The sequence below is a fragment of the Telopea speciosissima genome, chromosome 8, assembly GCF_018873765.1.
Source record: "Telopea speciosissima isolate NSW1024214 ecotype Mountain lineage chromosome 8, Tspe_v1, whole genome shotgun sequence".
Lineage (NCBI taxonomy): Eukaryota > Viridiplantae > Streptophyta > Magnoliopsida > Proteales > Proteaceae > Telopea > Telopea speciosissima.
In genome coordinates this window covers 14,360,266-14,379,410 of record NC_057923.1, presented here as the reverse complement: position 1 = coordinate 14,379,410, position 19,145 = coordinate 14,360,266, and the positions used below count along the sequence as shown (strand labels likewise).

Below are 19,145 nucleotides of genomic sequence, written 5' to 3'. Positions count from 1 at the left end.
ATTCACAGCCCGTCCCTCCTTCGTCCCCCCTTTTGAAGGTGGTGGTTGATGCATTAATGGTGGAAAGAAGAGAAATCAATTACCCTTTAATTTCCAATGCAACAAGTATATATCATCTTCTCCACTCTCCAAGTAAAGAGCAAGTCCTAGAATTTTCACTCCTCAACCTTCGTACCTTTACGATTTACATCTAAACAAAACCCAACCTAACCTAACCCAGTACAGTCTCAGCAGCGTTGCAGAGAGAGGAAATGGCAAGAAACAATAATAATCTTTCACTCTCCCTTGCGAAGGCTTTGATAGCTCACTTGAGATTCTCCGACATAGCTATGGCACTGTTGAGTTTCTTCCTCTTCAGCGCTTTAGTTCAGAAACTCACCAACAAGGGTCCCATGCTATGGCCTGTGATGGGTATCGTTCCTACCCTCTTCTTCCATCTCCATCACCTCTACGATTGGGCAACCGAGTGTCTGATCAAGTGCGGAGGTACTTTCCATTACAGAGGAATGTGGATGGGTGGGGCACATGGGATTGTCACCGTCGATCCAACCAACATCGAATACATGCTCAAAACCCGGTTCATCAACTTCCCCAAAGGTCAGTATTACAGAGAAAGATTCTCCGATCTCCTCGGCGATGGTATCTTTAATGCTGACGATGACAAGTGGAAGGAGCAGAGACGTGCGGCCAACTCTGAGATGCATTCCACACGATTCGTTGAGTACTCTCTACAAACAGTTCACGATTTGGTACATCAGAAGCTGCTTAAGCTTATAGACGAACTCGTAGCGTCAAGAGAGACCGTCGATCTCCAAGAGATGCTTCTCCGGTTCACATTCGATAACATTTGCACGGTCGCATTCGGGGTGGACCCGGATTGCTTGACGGTCCACCTACCAAATATCCCATTCGCTAGCGCGTTTGAGCAAGCTACGGAGCTCACTCTATGGAGGTTCACAGTGCCACCATTTGTATGGAAAACCACTAGGTTTTTCAGGGTTGGACGGGAGAGACGGCTTGAGAAGGCGGTTCGGATAGTTCGTGAGTTTGCGGCGAAGACGGTTGCTGATCGGAGAATCGAATGTCGATTCACAGATGGATCTGACCTCTTGTCAAGGCTGATGAAGGTTGAAGAGAAATTCTCGGACGAATTTCTTCAAGATTTCTGCATAAGTTTCATCCTTGCTGGACGAGACACAAGCTCGGTCGCATTAGCCTGGTTCTTCTGGCTCATCCATAACCACCCACATGTAGAAAATCGTATTCTCGACGAGATCAACCGAATCAAAGGAGGAGGAGAAGTGGTGTTCACAAGGGAGGAATTGAAGAAGATGGTGTACCTGCAAGCGGCGCTTTCGGAGTCGCTGAGGCTTTACCCGGCGGTTCCGATAGATTTTAAGGAGGTTAGAGAAGACGATGTTTTCCCAGATGGGACATTGGTGAGGAAGGGGGCGAGAGTACTTTACTGTATCTTCTCAATGGCACGTATGGAGAGCATATGGGGAAAGGATTGTACGGAATTCAAGCCAGAGAGATGGATCAATGGAGATGGGGAATTGGTTATTGAGAACCAGTTTAAGTATCCAGTGTTCAATGGTGGACCTAGGTTATGCATTGGGAAGAAGTTTGCATATATGCAGATGAAGATGGTGGCAGCTTCTGTTTTGCTGAGGTACTCAGTTGAGGTGGTTCAGGGACAAACAGTTGCTCCAAAGATGACTACCACGCTTTACATGAGGAATGGGTTGTGGGTTACTTTCAAGCCCAGGCCCAGGCCCATATATTGATCTGGATAAGAATAAGAAAAACCCATTTACTGGATGATTTGATCTAGAAGAAGAATGTCTATAGTGTTCTAGTAGCCCTGCACTTTTTTGTATTATGGTGCACACAAGGCTACTAATAATACAGTAGATCATGTTGTACAAATAAGGTATGACTCTGTTCTTCTCATGTATCAGATGGTGTCATGTATATTTTGAAGCTTCCTTAAGGTTCTGTTTGATTGTAGGAAAATTAGAGGGACGAGATGAGAAAAATTTTAATTTAAAAAAGAAACTTTGATAATGTAGGATAATGATTACAAAAGTTTTTTTTTTAAGTTTAAAATTTTCACTTCCCTTTCCTTTCATTTTCCTTGCAAGTGAACAGAGCCTAATAAGCAAAATTTGAGGAACAAATGTACATCAGCTTGAATAGTTAAACAGCACCTCTCCATTCTAGCTTTTATGGCATCAACTACCCCAATTACTTTCCTATTCTTCTCCACAAAAACCACTGATTTCGCTGTGTTTTGTAGTTAGTTTTAGTTGGGTGCTCGGATGGATTTTAATTGGTAGGCGACGGTTGGCCACGAAGCTAGGGTGAAATTTGACATCAATTAAGGATAAAGGGTTATAAATCGTCCAATACATTTAATTGGAAACGGTGTAAGGTCCACAGGTGGGATGTGAGAAGATGCACACAAGAATTTGCACATTGGTGTCATATGTTTCTTTTTCCCTAATTGACGATATTAAGACTTTTCTAAGTTTTTTGTTGCCCAGATAAGGAGGGAATCACTTTCTCCACCAAGGTGTGACATTATGATTATGCTCTTTGGTAGGTGAGTTTTAGCATTAATTCTCATCTTCTATTCTACACGAGATCAATAACACCCTTTCCCAATCCAATTCAAAAGTCAATATCGTGCCATCCTTAAGGCTTCATTTGGTTGTGTTATACCCAAATATAACAATCCAATTAGATCAAGTCACGTCATCAAAACATTACGTCCCCATGGTGGTCAAGGTTTCAATGCGCTACTTCCTTGACCCCTACTAAAAACAGCGCAACACGCCACATTGGCATAAATTAAGCTTTCCTTATGTCAACCCATTCTTATAAAGAAAATATGAGAAAACCGCCCACGATCCCTACGAATCAGGGATCACACTCCTATAGAGACTCTACCAGGGATACTCCTACCAGAGATAACTTACCATTCTGGGAGAGAGAGAGAAGAAAAAAGCTAACAGAAACAAAACTACACTAGAGCACTAAAATTTGAAGGACCACCTCCTTGCATAGATCAAACAAGATGAGCTGTAAACGCCTTGAATGAATGAAATATGAATATAATCATTAATATCATACCAACTCAATAAATTGGAGAAACAAAAGAAATAAATAAAAGGAAAGCAAGTGAAACAGCTAGTTAAGGACTTCAAAATTAATTTTTAAAAAAAACCCCTTACTTGCAAATCTATAAAGTGACAAATAGGTCAGAGGGACACCCCTCCCCCCCAACCTTCTCCCTCTTTACAAGAGACTCAAAAAGGCACTTGGAGATTAATCTCCCTAAATCAGAAGGAGCCACGCCTTGGTCTGTCCTCTGCAACATTCACTCTGATGGCCCTCCCATCCAAACTCTGCACCAACATCATCACACAATCAAGCTGCTTGTTTCAGTAAGAATTCAAATTGCAGGCTTTGTAGTATAGACTGAACCAGACATGATCATTAGTGGAGTTGACTCCAGAATCATACAGTTAAAGGAGTCCCGTAACCCTTTCTTAATTTACATCTAAAAGAAAATTTTCAGAAATTATTTTAACAGGTAATGAAGGAATGGACCCAGGCTCCATACCTTAAGGCCACAAGGATCAAAAAATATTATTTAGAATATTTTATTAAAGATTATTCATACAACAGATTACCCGAACATCAAGAGCTCACACGCTACACAAAAATACTGATCAGCTGATCTTTGCATAGATTTGTCATCTGATGTGTAGTATTGCCTATTCTATCTGTTCCAACTAATAAAGATTCCCGTAATGGCTTTTTGGTTGTGGAATATGCCTTAGCAGTGGACCTTAGATCCATTATATGTAATCCATTTCTGTAATCTCAATTTGAAAATCCAAGCAGACATTGTTATCATTATCATTTAATATAACCGAATATTAATGCTCATCAATAAATGGATAAGAACTCAGGATTTATTTATTTGAAAGAGAAATCCAGACTTAAAATTGAACTACATCAAGCCTAAACTGGCTCTGCCTAACCTAGTTGGAGAGAAATTCCCACCATCATTGATCAACTGTGTACACAGAGTGCAAAAAGGAAGCATGAAGACTGGCACTGAATGGATTTCACTAAGGAGATTTTCAAAGTTGGATTTGACCATGCAGGTCTATGGTAATTGACAAGCCCTTTGCAGAATATATTACTCACCAAATATCTAAAAAATGAAAGACCAGGTCAATATGATATTATGATCAGCTGACCAATCTAAACCATTACCCTTAGAGATCAATGTGAATCCCAAAGCTCCTGCTGCCCTGTGTGAATGCCATTTGTGAGGAAGAACAAAATTCCATTATGCATGAAGGCATGGAAGTTAACAGGTACAGGCCTACCCATTACAGAAGCCAAATCCCACAACTTGGGATTGGATCTATTCTCCTGGACTGAGGTAAATAATCATATTGAGTTCAGATAACTAGTATGAGTTCACACAAAACCCAATAAATGAATTTCTCATAGGAGCAATGCAGCTGGCAGAATTGGTTTTCAAGGTTCAATAAAAAATTGTGCCCGACCTAGATATATCAAACTGGCTGAAGCCAGTATTGACACCTATAATCCATATTAACCAGACATGCTAAGCAGATCACATTCTAAAATAATAAGGGCATTAACCAGTGCTGATCTCGCCTATGTGGGGTCCTGTGAGGGGTGAGTTTGGAGTGTGTCCTAACCTTTGGCTTTTTTTGCACAAAGTGGCCGCCCTCAAACCATCCATTTGAAGTATCAGGGTAACAGAACCTCTAAAGAATAACTCACATATTCTATTGATGGAAAATAGGGCATGTATCTTACCTGTCCATCAAGAGCAGCAATGGCATCATCCAACTCAGACTGTGAGGCCATTGTTACGAAGCCAAACCCACGTGACCGTCCAGTTTCCCGGTCATATACAACCCTGGCATCCACAACCTTGCCATGTTCGCTGAAAACCTGCTCCAGACGAGCATTATCCACTTGCCATGGCAGGTTTCCTACATAGATCCTGAAAGAAGGTTCAAACATTCGAGGGGGTCGTTCTGGCTGGGATCCTCTCGGAGCAGCCTTGTTCACAGTCAAAAGCCTGCCACTTACATCCTGTTTAAAAGGAAGGAGGAAATTCTCAATCATTCTGTAGAATCCATTGAAGTTGACGAGGCTCCACAAAATAGAAAGGAAAAACATCATTATCCATAATAACAAAAGTCAAAAAATCTTTTTCCCTTATGGAAGAGAAGTAGAAAATAACACAATTTCAGGCACATAAGAAAAAATGGAGAAAGCTAGGACCTATTGAGGCATCTTATCCTAAACATAGAATACAAGCCTTTGTAATGAGATATAATCATGCCTTGTGATAAGAAATCCAGCAAAGATGCACAAGCTTTGCATGTATTATCAACTATCCTCCGATAATTACCATGGCATTTACTAAGGCATACTGAAAAGATTAAGATTTGTAGGCATTAGAGGTTCTGTAGTGGTGACAGGTGTACAATGATGCCCATATGGGGACACTGAAGGAGATAAAACGACAGATAAAGATTCCCAAGAAAATGTTGGCATTGGACACAGTACATCTTATTAAACTACATGGTGGGCTTACTATCTCATTTAAGCACAGAGATTTTTCCCAGCCAAATAGATCACAATCACATAACGGAAGTATTGGATTGCAGTGGTTCATCTTCCAATAACCAAACATCGGAAGCTCCATTCTCCAGAGAACAGAGGGAGACAAATGTGTTTTACACCTTGTTTTAATTCCTATATTTACACATATATGAAAAGCTGAGAATAATATGATAGGGTAAGAGGGTAACCATGAATATGACAAAAAGCTTTGGGAAATTTTTACCAGAAGAATCATATGCAAAGAGATAAAAAGTGAAGTTATAGCATTGAATCTTGATTCCCAACCATAAACAAGAGGTATGTGAAACCTCCATTATATGCATTTTCCTTATCCTCATTAGACGAGGGATCACCAAGGGGGGGTGAAATTCATGGGTGGAATTTGACACATCTGGCACCAAACTGGCAAACTACGTCTGTATTAAGAATGAACTAAAACTGATTGTTTGCAACTAATTCTAATCTCCCATGCTTTCATGAACAGTTAAACCCAATCTGGCTTTCCAATTTGAAATTATTTCTCAATCATCTGGAATTCCACATCTAATATTATTTATGTTAAGGCCCTGAAAAGGGCAAGAGAAAGTTGGAAGGAAGCAGAATGATAAAGAATGCAACAAGATCTTTTAGAATCAAGCTTTTGAGAGGCCATATAAGTTGAGGGGATTCCTAATTATAAAAAACAATAATATAACTACATTCTGGGTCCATCATACGGAAGTTACAATGGAAATGGAATGAAAAAGTATGATCGTTCAAGTTGGTAATGAGTATACTCAAGGTTTTCAAAAACACCTTGTCCTGAAGTCAACTAGTGCCCCTTAGATTCCACGTCTTTGACAGAAACAAAAATATGGATCCCCTAATCAAGGTACCAGAAACAAGCTTGATCCAGAATTACTTTCGGTTTTGAAGATAGAAGCTATAAGCACAACAGAAACTGCATTTTCCAAAGAATGGCCTCTCACACAATCACATCTTTGCCAATCAGTCCTATTAAGTTGTCTTTCTAGAACCAAAAACTTGAACAATTAACATTAAGTACTTACACTGCAAATTCTCAAACCAAAAAGAGAAGGGCAGAGGGTAGGACCACATCTTTGCCAATCAGTCCTATTAAGTTGTCTTTCTAGAGCGAAAAACTAGCACAGTTAACATTAGGTACTTATGCTGGGCAGAGGGCAGGAGCGCATACTGTGCCTTGCAGAATTCCCTAAGACCAAGTCTCAACAATAAAATAATATGAGGTGGTGACAGTCTCAACAATGAAACTTTACAAGGTCATTGACATTTTAAGGCTTACATAAAGAACTTTTGCATCAAAAAGCCTGACAATTTCATCAACCGTTTTATATTTAATGCACCGGTGACATATAGACTTTTTTTTGGTAGGACGGTGACATATAGACATTCAGCAGTTTATGAGAAGTAAATCATTGGTCTAAATAAATCTACAGAGTTCTGTATCCCCAAATCAACAGATATGTTTCTGTTAAAGAGTTAAATTGAAAATAAAATATCTTTGCAGGTTGGAAACTAGAGGACCAAGCATATACAAAATTTGCACATACTGTGAATGGGCTTAACAAAGCAGATAAACAGAGCATATAAACCACATATACCCAAGATTCATAAATGCAAAATTTTAAGCAAGTAATCACAAGTCATGAATAGAGAAATGCATCCCATACAATCTGTCAAACCATGTAAGAAACATAATCATTCAAAAATATTAATTTTGAGCACTGAACAATGTTAAGGAAGTGTTTCTACCAGGAACTAACAATTTCATTAACACAGGACAAGAGTAAGCAAATGAGAAACAAATCATCTTAAGCCATCAACAACTTCCATTCCGCGGAGTTTTTGTTTGTATTGGGGGTGGGGGGGGGGGGGGAGGTATGGAAATACTGACGTAACGGTGGAACATTTCAACAGCTTTTTCCGCTTCTTCCACGGTACTCATCGTCACGAAACCAAAGCCCCGACTTCGATCTGTTTCCCGGTTGTAAATTACCTACAAAACAAAATAAATAACACCAACATATTAAGAACTTCAAAAGCATAGAGAAACAGAAACCTCAAGCATCAATAGCACAAACGATTACCTCGGCAACCTCGACAATTCCAGCCTGATCGAAGAGTTGAGCCAACTTCTCGCTGTCCATATCAAACGGCAAATTGCCAACAAACAGCTTGGCATCCTCAGGTGGCTCTGGGTAACCATCTTCTCCCTCCTCTGCAACAAATCCATCTCCAGCGCTTACTTCACTAACTTCAACCTCGCTCCCTTCTGTCTCCTCGCTCTGCTGATTCTCCCAGTCTAACTCCCCTTCCGCAACTTCGTTTTTTTCCTCTTGTTGAGCCCAGCCTGAGGTCTGTGACACAAAAGAAATCCCAGTTGATGGAGATTTCTTCTTCTTCAGAGATTGCCAAGAAGGAAACGAAGAGGCAGACAAGCAGGTGAGTTGAAGGAGTTTTATAGGTTTTGCAGGGAGAGCGATAAATGGATAAGCGGCCTTGGTAGCGTAGAGGGTTGAAGGAGAGGTGAGGCAGCCGTCTGCCATTGACAACGGCTTGAACAGGTGCGCAGAAGCGAAAGACATGGCGGAGAGAGTGAGAGAGTGAGAGAGGAAGGAGGGAGAACGGGGAGGAGATAAGGGGTAGAAAAGGGAGGGGGAGAGAGGGAGAGAGAGAGAGAGAGAGAGAGAGGGGTTAACAGAAAAGGGTCTTGTTCGGTAGGGTCCGAAAGGGCCGGGCCAGAGGAAGCCGAAGAATATAAGATTATCGTATGCTCAAATATTTTATCGGTTTGGTTCGATTTCGGTCTGAGAATGAGTGAGATCAAAATCAAATAATTAAGGAATTTTGGTTTTTGATGGGTTTCAATTTTCGATCTGGTATGTTTTAGATCTTTTAATAGTGGGTTTAGAACGATTTGTTTTCGGGTTTGAACCACAATGAAATCTTATATCAATAACCAGTAGTGAGGAAAGACTCAATAAAAACAATTAAATCATCTTCCTTAAGTCAAACAAGTAAACAACAAAAAAATAGAAAAATTAATTTGATGTGTTCATATTGTAATCCTAACAAAAGAGAATAAATTATAAATAAAAGATAACTAATATTGAAATTAATGGATAAATAGAGTTTATAGTAAAATCATTGTTACAAATCAAATAATTGTGTATCATTGTGAGAGGAATATAGCTAATATTGAAATCAATGAATAACTAATCAGTGTCATTCATTTAAATGTCTAATTAATTTTGTATAATAAACAAAGAAATCAATGGAAACACTGTTATAAATTAATTTCCTTATTAATAACCTCATAATCATTGATTTGCAACAATTCCCTTTATAATTAGAAACCTTCTCAATGATAGTGAAATCAACGAATTATCAATTCATTTATTCATTACCTAAACTCAATGATTTTTTATCTGATTTCATTAGGTCCGGTTTTTTATTTATATATGGGTTTATTTGGCACAATCCAGTTTTCAGCCAATCCTCTCATACCGCAGTCCAAACAATTTTGATTGGTTCAACCAATCCAATCTTATTTTTTACAATTCTAATGTTATACGTCATGGTAGGTTACTTCAAAGTTTATGTTCATCATGAGAGAAAAAAAAAAACTAAAAAGACCCGTTTGGATGTATTTGGAATCATTGGCTTCATAACTTCCATCAATGTCTCACATCCTCCTTGGGGGAATCAAAGTCCATAATAGAGCCCGACAATATATCATCTCCTCTTCATCGATGATTGTTTTCTTTTCTCTGAAGTAAATTTTCAAGAAAACTGCCGTTTTAAAGACTCAATTGAATTATATTACAAGGCCCGTTGGCAAGTGAAAAAATTACAAAAATCATCCAATTCAACCCCAACACTCCCATTAAATTGAAACGATGGTTTTATTGAATTATGAAAATATTATAAGGAGATGATCCCTCCAAATATCTTGGCCTCTCTATGGATTGCGGTGTCTCAAAATTACAAACTTTCTAAGCCATCAATAACAAACTCTTCAACAAAACTAAAAGCTGTAAACAACAATTTTTATCCTGGGGTATGGATCATGACAAAATCGGTTGTTTGCTCCATAACTAGCTTTGCGAGCTCCCGTTTCAAGCTACCTATTTCCCATGAGATCATAGGACTCGTAAAAGCTTGGAAAACTTCCTGACGTGGTGATGAAAAAGAAAATTCAATGGATATATTGGTCTCGACTTTGTCAATCCAAAGAAAGAGGCGGGCTCAGCTTTAGAGACCCCCTTCCCCACAATCAAGCTCTTTTATCTAACGTAGCATGAAGGCTTTGGTCTAACCTAAACTCTCTTTCGGTGAAATTCTCAAAGCAATCTATTTTTCAAATGCAGATTATCTTCATGCTCGCTGAGGTAATCTGCCCTCTTGAGCCTGGTGCAGCATTCTAGAGGGTAGAAATATTATTGAAAATTGGCTCATTTGGCATGTTGGTAATGGACAATCTATTGATATATACTTTGATAATTTCTCTCAAAACTTAGTGTATCCAACATTCTAAACCCCCAAATTACAACATATCCAACGTGTCTCCCTTATTGATCAGGAGAATAGAACTTGGAAAACCTCCATGCTAGAATCATATATTGATCCATTAAATATTAGAGATATCATGATGTTCAACTTGAGTCTTCTTTTGCGAGAAGACCACCAAATTTGGGGTGGTCACCCTCTTTCGTAACAAGATAAATAATTTGATTTCTTTTAATATAACGTTTCAGGGAGAAGATTTCAAATCGAAATCCAAAAACAAAAAAAAGGGATCCCACATAAAAATTGTTCTTTCTTTTTTTTTCTTTTTTCTTTTTTTAAATTGCAATGAGAACAAATCAGGTAAAATGAAAGTAGGGGGAAAAAAGATGATAGCAAATTTATACCGCCCTACCTGTTATAATGGATCATATACTATGGGCCAACTTGGACTAGATTTTTGCTTTGGAAGAACTTCGCCTTGATGATGAAACTTTCCAAAATTAGTAACTAACCATACTAGTAATTGATAGCTCATCAATAGCATCAGATACTTTCATGGAAGATGAGAACAGTGCCAGATTCGAATCCACAATTGGTCTTTTTAATCAACATTTTGTCGGTTTTAATTCGTCAAAATTGGAAAAAAAAAATCGTCAAAATTGAAAGCCCATCTATAGCTATGCTTTAATATATTCACGTTGTAGCCCATTTCAAAGGGTTTTAACGTCAAACCTCAAAATAATTTATATAATTGTGTACTTGTGCTATATTATTTTATTTTTTTAGTTTTTAAATTATCTGAAAATTTCCATCAAAGTATTTCATTGAAACTACCAAAGTGCAAGAAATTTTTATTCATAAAACCAAATTGAAACGAAAAACAAAACTTACAATTAAAATGTGGGTTTTCTTCCCCATCACTAGGCCTAATAAAGTATAATGTTTCACTATTTATCACATTGTGGTACATGGGTTAGTCCATGTGATAGAGGACCAATACGAATCTTATTGGTATAATTTCAGTTTAAATGAGTAAATGAACTAGCTAAAATTATTAAAGATGTCATTTTGTATTTTATATTTATCTCCATTTGATGGCATTTTGGTAATTTTACTAAAACTTTAAATAAGAGTTTGAGCGATATTCCTTGCTTGTTACTATAGATTAAAATTTGATCATTGAGATGCATGTGAGTTCTTCTAGCACATGGACTAATGACAAATAGTGAAGCATTATACTTCATTCGCATATAGTGACATCTAAAAAGACCCTTAAAATATAGACATAATGACCCTTCTCGCCATCTAAGATTCCTTCTTAGATGACAATTCACAACTTTCATGTGCCTGTGTAAGCCCAGGTAATTGGGGGACAGCAGGGATAGATTTGACATTGATTCCAAAGATTTTTTAATCTTGTGTAAAAAAATACAATACAAAGCAAGACCTAAAATTTAAAGGCTTAAATTTGACCATGAGTGGACGAATGGTCCTGTAATGAGTTGGGCTGGCCCAATATCCTTGTTTGGATATATTGGGCCATAGGCCAATATAACATTCATGGGTTGCGACTGGATTTAGACTTTCTACCCAAAAAAAAATACTGGATTTAGATTGATAACTGAGGATTGTCTTATGCTAGACCTACCTTGGCATTCTCCTCTAACATCAATTAATTTAGGATCGAATTTCCCTTAACCCATGGTGAAGGAGGAATCCCTTCATCATGGCCATCATTAATGTTGTATTGATATGACAAGCAATAGTTTCGATTTCATCCATAGATAATGAGAGTATAATAATGGTTCAAGAGTCCAATGACATGGTCACAGGATCAAGGAAAACTTAATCTCTTCTACTCCTGCGAACCTTATTTCATATAACCCATAAAATACTGCACTACCTTATTAGGCAAAAGTTTTTCGTTTGCTAGGATGAAGAAAGACACTTATCTTATACAACACATGCAACAGTGCATTATTTTTTCACGCGAAAGTTTTTTTTCACTTAGAATGAGGAGAGAATGTCTTCATTCATGGTGATTTGATGATACAAATGTACACTTGAGACAGTTAGTCTAATGATTAACTCCCATGCTCTATTGAAGAAGATCCTAAATACCCTTTTCCCAATTGAATCAAAGAGTCAGATCCATATGGTTGAAAAGATTCTTTTTTCACTATAGGTGAAGGAAAACTCTGATCCACTTTATTATCAAGGGCTAAGTTTTCCTTCATACGTAGTCTTTACTGGTGATGTAACTATGTGATTAAATGCCTATGTCATCATTAACTAGTCCTACACTCCTACCCCGTTTCATACAAGATTGATACTAATCACTAATCCGAATATATCGATGGCAATGGTGAGGGGATTACTTCTTCACCATTGGTGAAGAGAAACTCCGTTCTATTATCTGACTTTTTCTAGATTGTCAATTATTTTTTGTTGGATCGACTGTTATTCTTATCTTGCATTCTATTGTTTGAGAAAAAATAGTGAAAAGAAAAATATTCATAGATTGGCAAAAGAATATTTTATTATTTTTTTTAATTTTAGGTGATTAAAATATATTCTACAAAACCCAAAATTTTTTCCCCTAAAAAATGAGGGGAAACAAAAAAGGTTGGTTAAAGTTTAAAGAGAATCTATTTAACCAACCCATTTTCTCTTTATTGAAATAAGACTGAATTGAGTTTGAATTATTGTTTGACTCATGTTCTTTTTCCCAATTAATGTTTGGGGCATTATTCTCTGTGTCGCAGTGCAATCTACGCTCAGGTACATGAGGGTAGACACAATGACCACCCTACCCCCTGCACAGTCTGCCCATATGCCTGGCCACAGGCTGCGCTGCGACAAAGAGAACATTGTCCCTTAATGTTTATATAAAACACACAAAGCTAAACCAAACAAACTAATATGTGGAAACCACAATCTCTTTGCTGCTTCACACTCATGGATGGATGGACCGCATTAAAAAGTTGGAAGACAAATATTGTCACCCCTTCTCGGATTTGGAGTCCAACAGCACAGTGACTAATATTGTTTGATCAGAATTGAGACATGGATGAGGACTGTTTCAAGTCTGTGTAACCCGTGTGGCACTCGTGGTGTCTCGAGGTAAGTGAGACTTTGACGTCCCCCACCAAACCTTTCCATTCTCAACACGCATACCTCCCTCTCATGACTCATGAGTGCTTCAAGTCACCCTTTTCTACCTATTTTAATGTCATATATATTGTGCTATGAGATGTGCCAACCTCCATTTTCTTTGGCTTTTACTTTAGCCCAAAAGTCTCTCTCTCTCTCTCTCTCTCTCTCTCTCATAAAAATAAGAGCACAAAGAGTAGAGACATCTTTACTTCTAATAGATCTAAAAGGTGCTTTTGGGTAACTCCTCAGACATCTTTCTTTCTTTTTGCAGATCTAGAAGAAGGCAAAGAGGCATTAATTATAGTCCAACATCATCGTTCATTTCCAGCCAATTAATTCCCAAGTCTTGTCACTAATCAGTTTCCCTCCTGTTTATGTCTTACTCTGATCTCTTATCACTCTTTTAAAAAAAAGTTAGTCTCTCATGAGTAAAAGTAAAGCACACCCCACTCCACTCCACTACCCTCCCCCACCTCCCAATGGGGAAAAAAAAGAGAGAGACTCTCACTTGGGATACCCTCTTCACTGTTAAGTTTGTGAAAGAATACAATTTGATTGGATGATTGTTACGATTGGAATAACTCATCCTCATAAATTGGTCTATAAGAGGAGGGAATCCAATATCATATATATCCACATCCAAGCTTTTATGAGATCGATGTGGGACTATTGTAAAAAAATAACATTAACCTACCCTTTAACAGCTGACGTCTTCATCGGTCCATTCTGGATCAGGTAGTCTTTTCTAGGCGGCTCCACCCTGTTCTAAGATTCTATCTAGCGGCAGGTAACCCTTTCCTAGGGGCTCTCACTCTAGCACCATGTAGCCCCTCCCAAGTAATCAACCGCAAAAGGACAGATCAATGAAAATACTAATGTTACGATTGAAAAAACTCATCCTCATAAATCGATCTACAAGGGGAAGGAACCCAATATCATATATGCCCATATAAAAACCCTTATTGGACCGATGTGGGACCATTGTAAATAACAATCATTGCCTTGTTCTTGTTCTATGGTAACAAATTAATATAGTAGCACTGAACAATGATAAAGGAAACACTTGGGACCTGATCATAAATCAGGTAACTTGTGGAAGAAAATAAGAAGGCTAAAGAGAACTATGAAACTAGCCTTTGTCATTATTCTAACCTAATTTAAAGTTATGATAGGGTTTGTTACACGACCCATACTTGGATTAAAACACCGGAGGGGGTCCATTTGTCTACTTGGAAGAGACAAGTCAAAGATGAGAGGTTGTTTCAGGTTACTATACAAGCAATGAGACAAGTCATTGCAGCATCAGTGGAGAAACAATCAGAAAACACAAGCACCAACAAGATAACTCAGCTCTTTCTCACCTTTAAAAGTCTCCAAAGTATCTTCTAATGGGTTGGAGAAACAACCAAATCCACAAGCAGCTGTCCCTTTAAATTCTAGACTCACAAAAACTTTGTGGAGCAAAATCGGTGTAATATTGTTTATTAGTCGATCTCTCTCGGATGTATCCCGTGGTTTTTTTCCATTCACATTGAAAGGTTTATTATGCAAATTGTTTGGCAAAGGAACGTACCTAAATCAACACACACCCTGAGTTCTGAAGTGCCACAAATCCGGCCCTTTCGATGGTACGATAATATCAACTGGGCCTCACAATTTTAAAACACGACATGCCAAGTAAAGGAGGTCATAGTAAATATACACATTCCATGACACATCTCTAAGCGATGTGGGATTTTCTGTGATTCTACATCCACGCTTCTATTGTGGATATATTCCCGATAGTTCGAAGTTCAACTCCCCTTACCCCCTTGGGGCCAGCCCCACGATTTATATGATTCTCATAGGATTTAGTGTCGACATGGTGTACGTGTGTAGAAGCATATGCGCGTGCCCGAGGCCTAGTTGGGTCGAAAATCCGAGCACCATGGTTAGCCCCAAAAAACAGAAAAAATTTGTGGTGTAGTTAAATTTTCAGCATTTGTACATATATTTTTTGACCATTTTATCTTTGATTCACATAAAGATAGACCTTCAATTCCTTCCAATTTCCCTCCATAACTAAGGATTTTTTTTTTTTTGGGTGTTTTGTATTTTGATGAATGGCTTCTAATGAGTTATGTGGATATATGGAGAATGCTAATATAACTTGCCATTGCTCCCATCACAAATGTACAACTAGACCCATTCCAATGCAAGGGGTATGTCAATAGGGAAACACAAATTGGAATCTTGGCCTACATATCAGTCATGACATGTGACTAACTTCAGCTCAATAGTTGCTGCACAGCATATAACAGCAACTGAAATTTTCTCCATTTCTAGCTAGGCATGTTGATGGGTCCCTGTTAAATACCCTTTCATCCTAAATGTGAACCCAACCAAGTCATAATATATAGGAATCATATCTGTGAACCTGTCCATAAAGAGAGTGGGTTCCACCACCACCACCACTCGTGCAACCATGCATGCTTAGAAGCAAGTGGTTCTCTAGATTCATAAAAAAGACCCAAAAGAACAAAACAAGAAAAGCAATAAGACAAGATGAGTAATCAAAGCCTATGATGATTTGAAACAGGCAAAGAAACATTGTATTAGCTAACCATTAGAAACCCATCTAAACCAAACCCACGTAAAGAGAACTCAAAATGATAATTCCATCTACTTTTTCTTTTTGTTGCTCATAGTGGAAAAGCCTAGAGATTTTGATAGGCATATGTCGCCCTCATACCATCCCTTTTGGGAGCAAACCAGCTAGGTTTGAGGAAGGGTTTCAAGCCTTTCACTACTACTTATTGGATAAGGAATTTAAGGGGCAAGGTCAAAAAGGTTTTGCGTTATATTGCCTCTAAAGTCTAAAAAATAAGCTATTCTCCCATTTTTTTAGTCTTTTTGACTTCTCATCTAAAGGGAGAATTTTTGCTTCTAGCCAATGAATGGTGTTTGGTGGAGTTTATATGATCCAACATCACTAATTGATCTGATTCATTGCCTTCTGTTTTAGTATATATGGTCTTTTTCTCATACTTATTCCCTTGTAGCCTTTTTTATCCTTAATGGGAGTATGCTATAGACAATAGGGAATAGGGAACAACAATAGAAGCAAACACAAGCCCAATTTTAATTATGTGGTTGTTGGTCTGGGAAATCTCTTAAGTGGGGATTTTGGGAAGATTTGTATCCTGCCTAATGCACCATATTTAAGAATTCAATCGTATAAACATGGGCAATGACGTCTTTTTATTCTCTTAAGTAATGGGTGGACGGTTGGATTCTCCTATAAAAACAAGGGCATCGCACTTGAGAGGATAAATTTTCAAAAGGGAATCACATCATTTAGGTCTTTTTGGCCCCATTCACGATAAATCATCATATTTAAATTTTATCTTTTCCATAGTAATATGGATTAAACACATGGGTGATTTTTTGAAATCGCACCTGACAGTATATACCCTTAATTGTAGAATGATGTTGCTAATTCTAACCAGTGAGGTCTAGATTGGTTATGTATCAAATTTCAATCTTAAATTCAATTATTTATCCTTGTATGTAATAATATACCCCTTCATGTATATCCAAGCAACCCTTCAAAGAACTATGCACCTTCTTTATAGTTCAGTTTTTTTTTTTATTTTAAATGCTGTATTTTGCCACTTGGCTACTTTGGATTAGTTTGAATCTTGACAAATGATAGGCAAAAAATTTAAGGGTCAATCCACAAAATTTGGATCCGATCAAAATTGTCAAGTGATGTTTTGTAGGGGGTATCTATTAAGAAAACAACGTCCAGAATAACAATTTGCAGAAGAAAACAAAAAACAGAGAAGACACAACACCAGAGATTTACGTGGTTCACCCCCAATATGGGAAGCTACATCCACGGTCGAGCAATAGAACAGATTTCACTATCTTTTGGAAATGTTACAAAACCTCTCATACAGCCCTCCTAGAGATAAGAACATTATATAGAGAATCCCTAACCCAAGAAAGTACAGATATGCCCCCAGATCAAAATATGCCAAACCGGACAAAGTCGGACCAAACCATAACATATATCCCAAAATATACTGTTTGAAAGATCTCGACGAGTCCAACACAACTCACCGCCTTTGGTACTGATGTATATCATTTTTCAGCAATCCAAAGTCGTTTCGAAATCGAAACGGCCCTCCGAAGATCCCAACTACACTTTCTAGACCGAAATCAGGCTTCATTAATAACAATATCCAATAATTCAAACCTCTTACATATTTTCTCTTCTCTTTCATCAATAATATTTGTGAGCCCCTTGTTGTACACTCCAATGACACCTATTGAAAAGAATGTTTCCCTTTCGTGTTTCCCTTTCTAACGTATTTGATGCCAATATAAACACTAGTGTATAAATCCCTCCCACATCTCCCATTTTATTATGATTCCACTTGAAAATTTCCTTGAGAGACCCTCCTAACTAAGTGATTATTATGAATTCTAATATTCTATACTCTCCACTTGTCCGGGCTGCCATTTTGAGAGGCAACCTAATTAATCCGTAAGTCTAAACAGATACCCATCTAATCATTTAAGGTCAAAGAAAAACATTCCACTACCCTACAGTCGGCCAACTCCAACCCCCACCTACCAATAAAAATATAGTCAATAGAATCAAAGGCCCTTAATTAGATTTGCCATCTTCCTGATATCATTTCTTATTTAAAAAAAACAAAAAAAAAAACCATGGAAAAAATCTCGGGGGTTTGGGGTGCTATAAAGGAAACCAACACCACGCTTGTATTAAAAAACAAAAGCCAATTTAGAGGGACGAAACATAAGGCATTAAGAAGTGGCTTGTTAATCATTTCCTTAATATATAGCAGCAAAAGTTGCTTTAGACCATCCCCACCCACTACATTAATCCTATCTATATATGGGAGAATGTTCTTTGTGCCGCAATGCAGCCTGCACCTGGGCATATGGGCAGCCTGTGTAGGGGGCAAGGTGATCATTATGCCCACTCCCATGTGTCTGGGCACACGCTGCGCTGCGGCACAGAGAATAACGCCCCTATATATATATATGTAGGAATGCGGATCATGTCCTTGTACAAGTTCCGTCCAAGACCTTTCAGAGCCAATCACATGGAATCTATTGTGTGTGTGTGTGAGAGCGAGCGAGTGTGTGAGTGTAAACCCTGTAGCTCATTATGTGAGAGGGCATGTGAAGAAATGGAAAATTATCTCCTCCAGTTCTCCCTATGCCTCTAATAAGGGTAGTGGACCCCACCCGGGTAGGGATTGGGTGGTCATTGTGTCCCCCCTCGTTAGAGGCACGGGGGAAATAGCCCAAGTAAGAAGGAACTGGCAGGGATAAAGATCTCCTCACCCCTACTCAGAAAGTCAGAAGTAGTGGGGATCTTTTCCCTATATATACATATATATGTTTAAGAAAAGAGAAGGTAGCAAGAGAAGGTCCCTCACTCACCCTCCCGCTATTAACTAGTCATTCAAAAGCAAATATGGTTGGACTTCTCTCCTTATCACTTTGTTTAGGCTTCTCTGTAGGACTAGCTTTCAGCTTTGTCTTCCTCTATTTCTTGTTTGTAGAACATGAGCGTATTACTAAGGACAACAACAGCTTACCTCATGGTACCATGGGATGGCCCTTGTTGGGAGAAACCCTTTCCTTCCTCAAGCCACACAAATCCAACTCTATGGGGAACTTCTTACAAGAACATTGCTCTAGGTGAACATTTCTCTTGAATACCCAATTCCTAATCTTTGCAATTTCTTGAG

General features: G+C 38.2%; 3 protein-coding genes across 3 annotated transcripts in view; 2 read left to right on the top strand and 1 right to left on the bottom strand.

The window, feature by feature from the left end:
- Positions 1-229: 229 nt before the first annotated feature.
- Positions 230-19,145, top strand: part of LOC122638370 (cytochrome P450 86B1-like) — a 27,240-nt gene continuing 8,324 nt past the window's right edge. Inside the window, exon 1 of the mRNA XM_043831299.1 lies at positions 230-1,777. Within this exon, the coding sequence (XP_043687234.1) occupies positions 252-1,777 (1,526 nt within the window). The 5' untranslated portion in view covers positions 230-251. The remainder of the gene's footprint in view (positions 1,778-19,145) is intronic.
- LOC122638373 (28 kDa ribonucleoprotein, chloroplastic-like) lies at positions 3,340-8,334 on the bottom strand. The gene is made up of 4 exons (XM_043831301.1): positions 7,797-8,334; positions 7,604-7,705; positions 4,870-5,151; positions 3,340-3,410 (listed from the first exon to the last, which is right to left on the bottom strand). The coding sequence occupies exons 1-4, from the start codon at positions 8,292-8,294 to the stop codon at positions 3,345-3,347; spliced, it is 948 nt and encodes a 315-aa protein (XP_043687236.1). The 5' UTR covers positions 8,295-8,334; the 3' UTR covers positions 3,340-3,344.
- LOC122638371 (cytochrome P450 724B1-like) overlaps positions 18,848-19,145 on the top strand; it is a 3,711-nt gene continuing 3,413 nt past the window's right edge. The window contains exon 1 of the mRNA XM_043831300.1: positions 18,848-19,095. Within this exon, the coding sequence (XP_043687235.1) occupies positions 18,869-19,095 (227 nt within the window). The 5' untranslated portion in view covers positions 18,848-18,868. The remainder of the gene's footprint in view (positions 19,096-19,145) is intronic.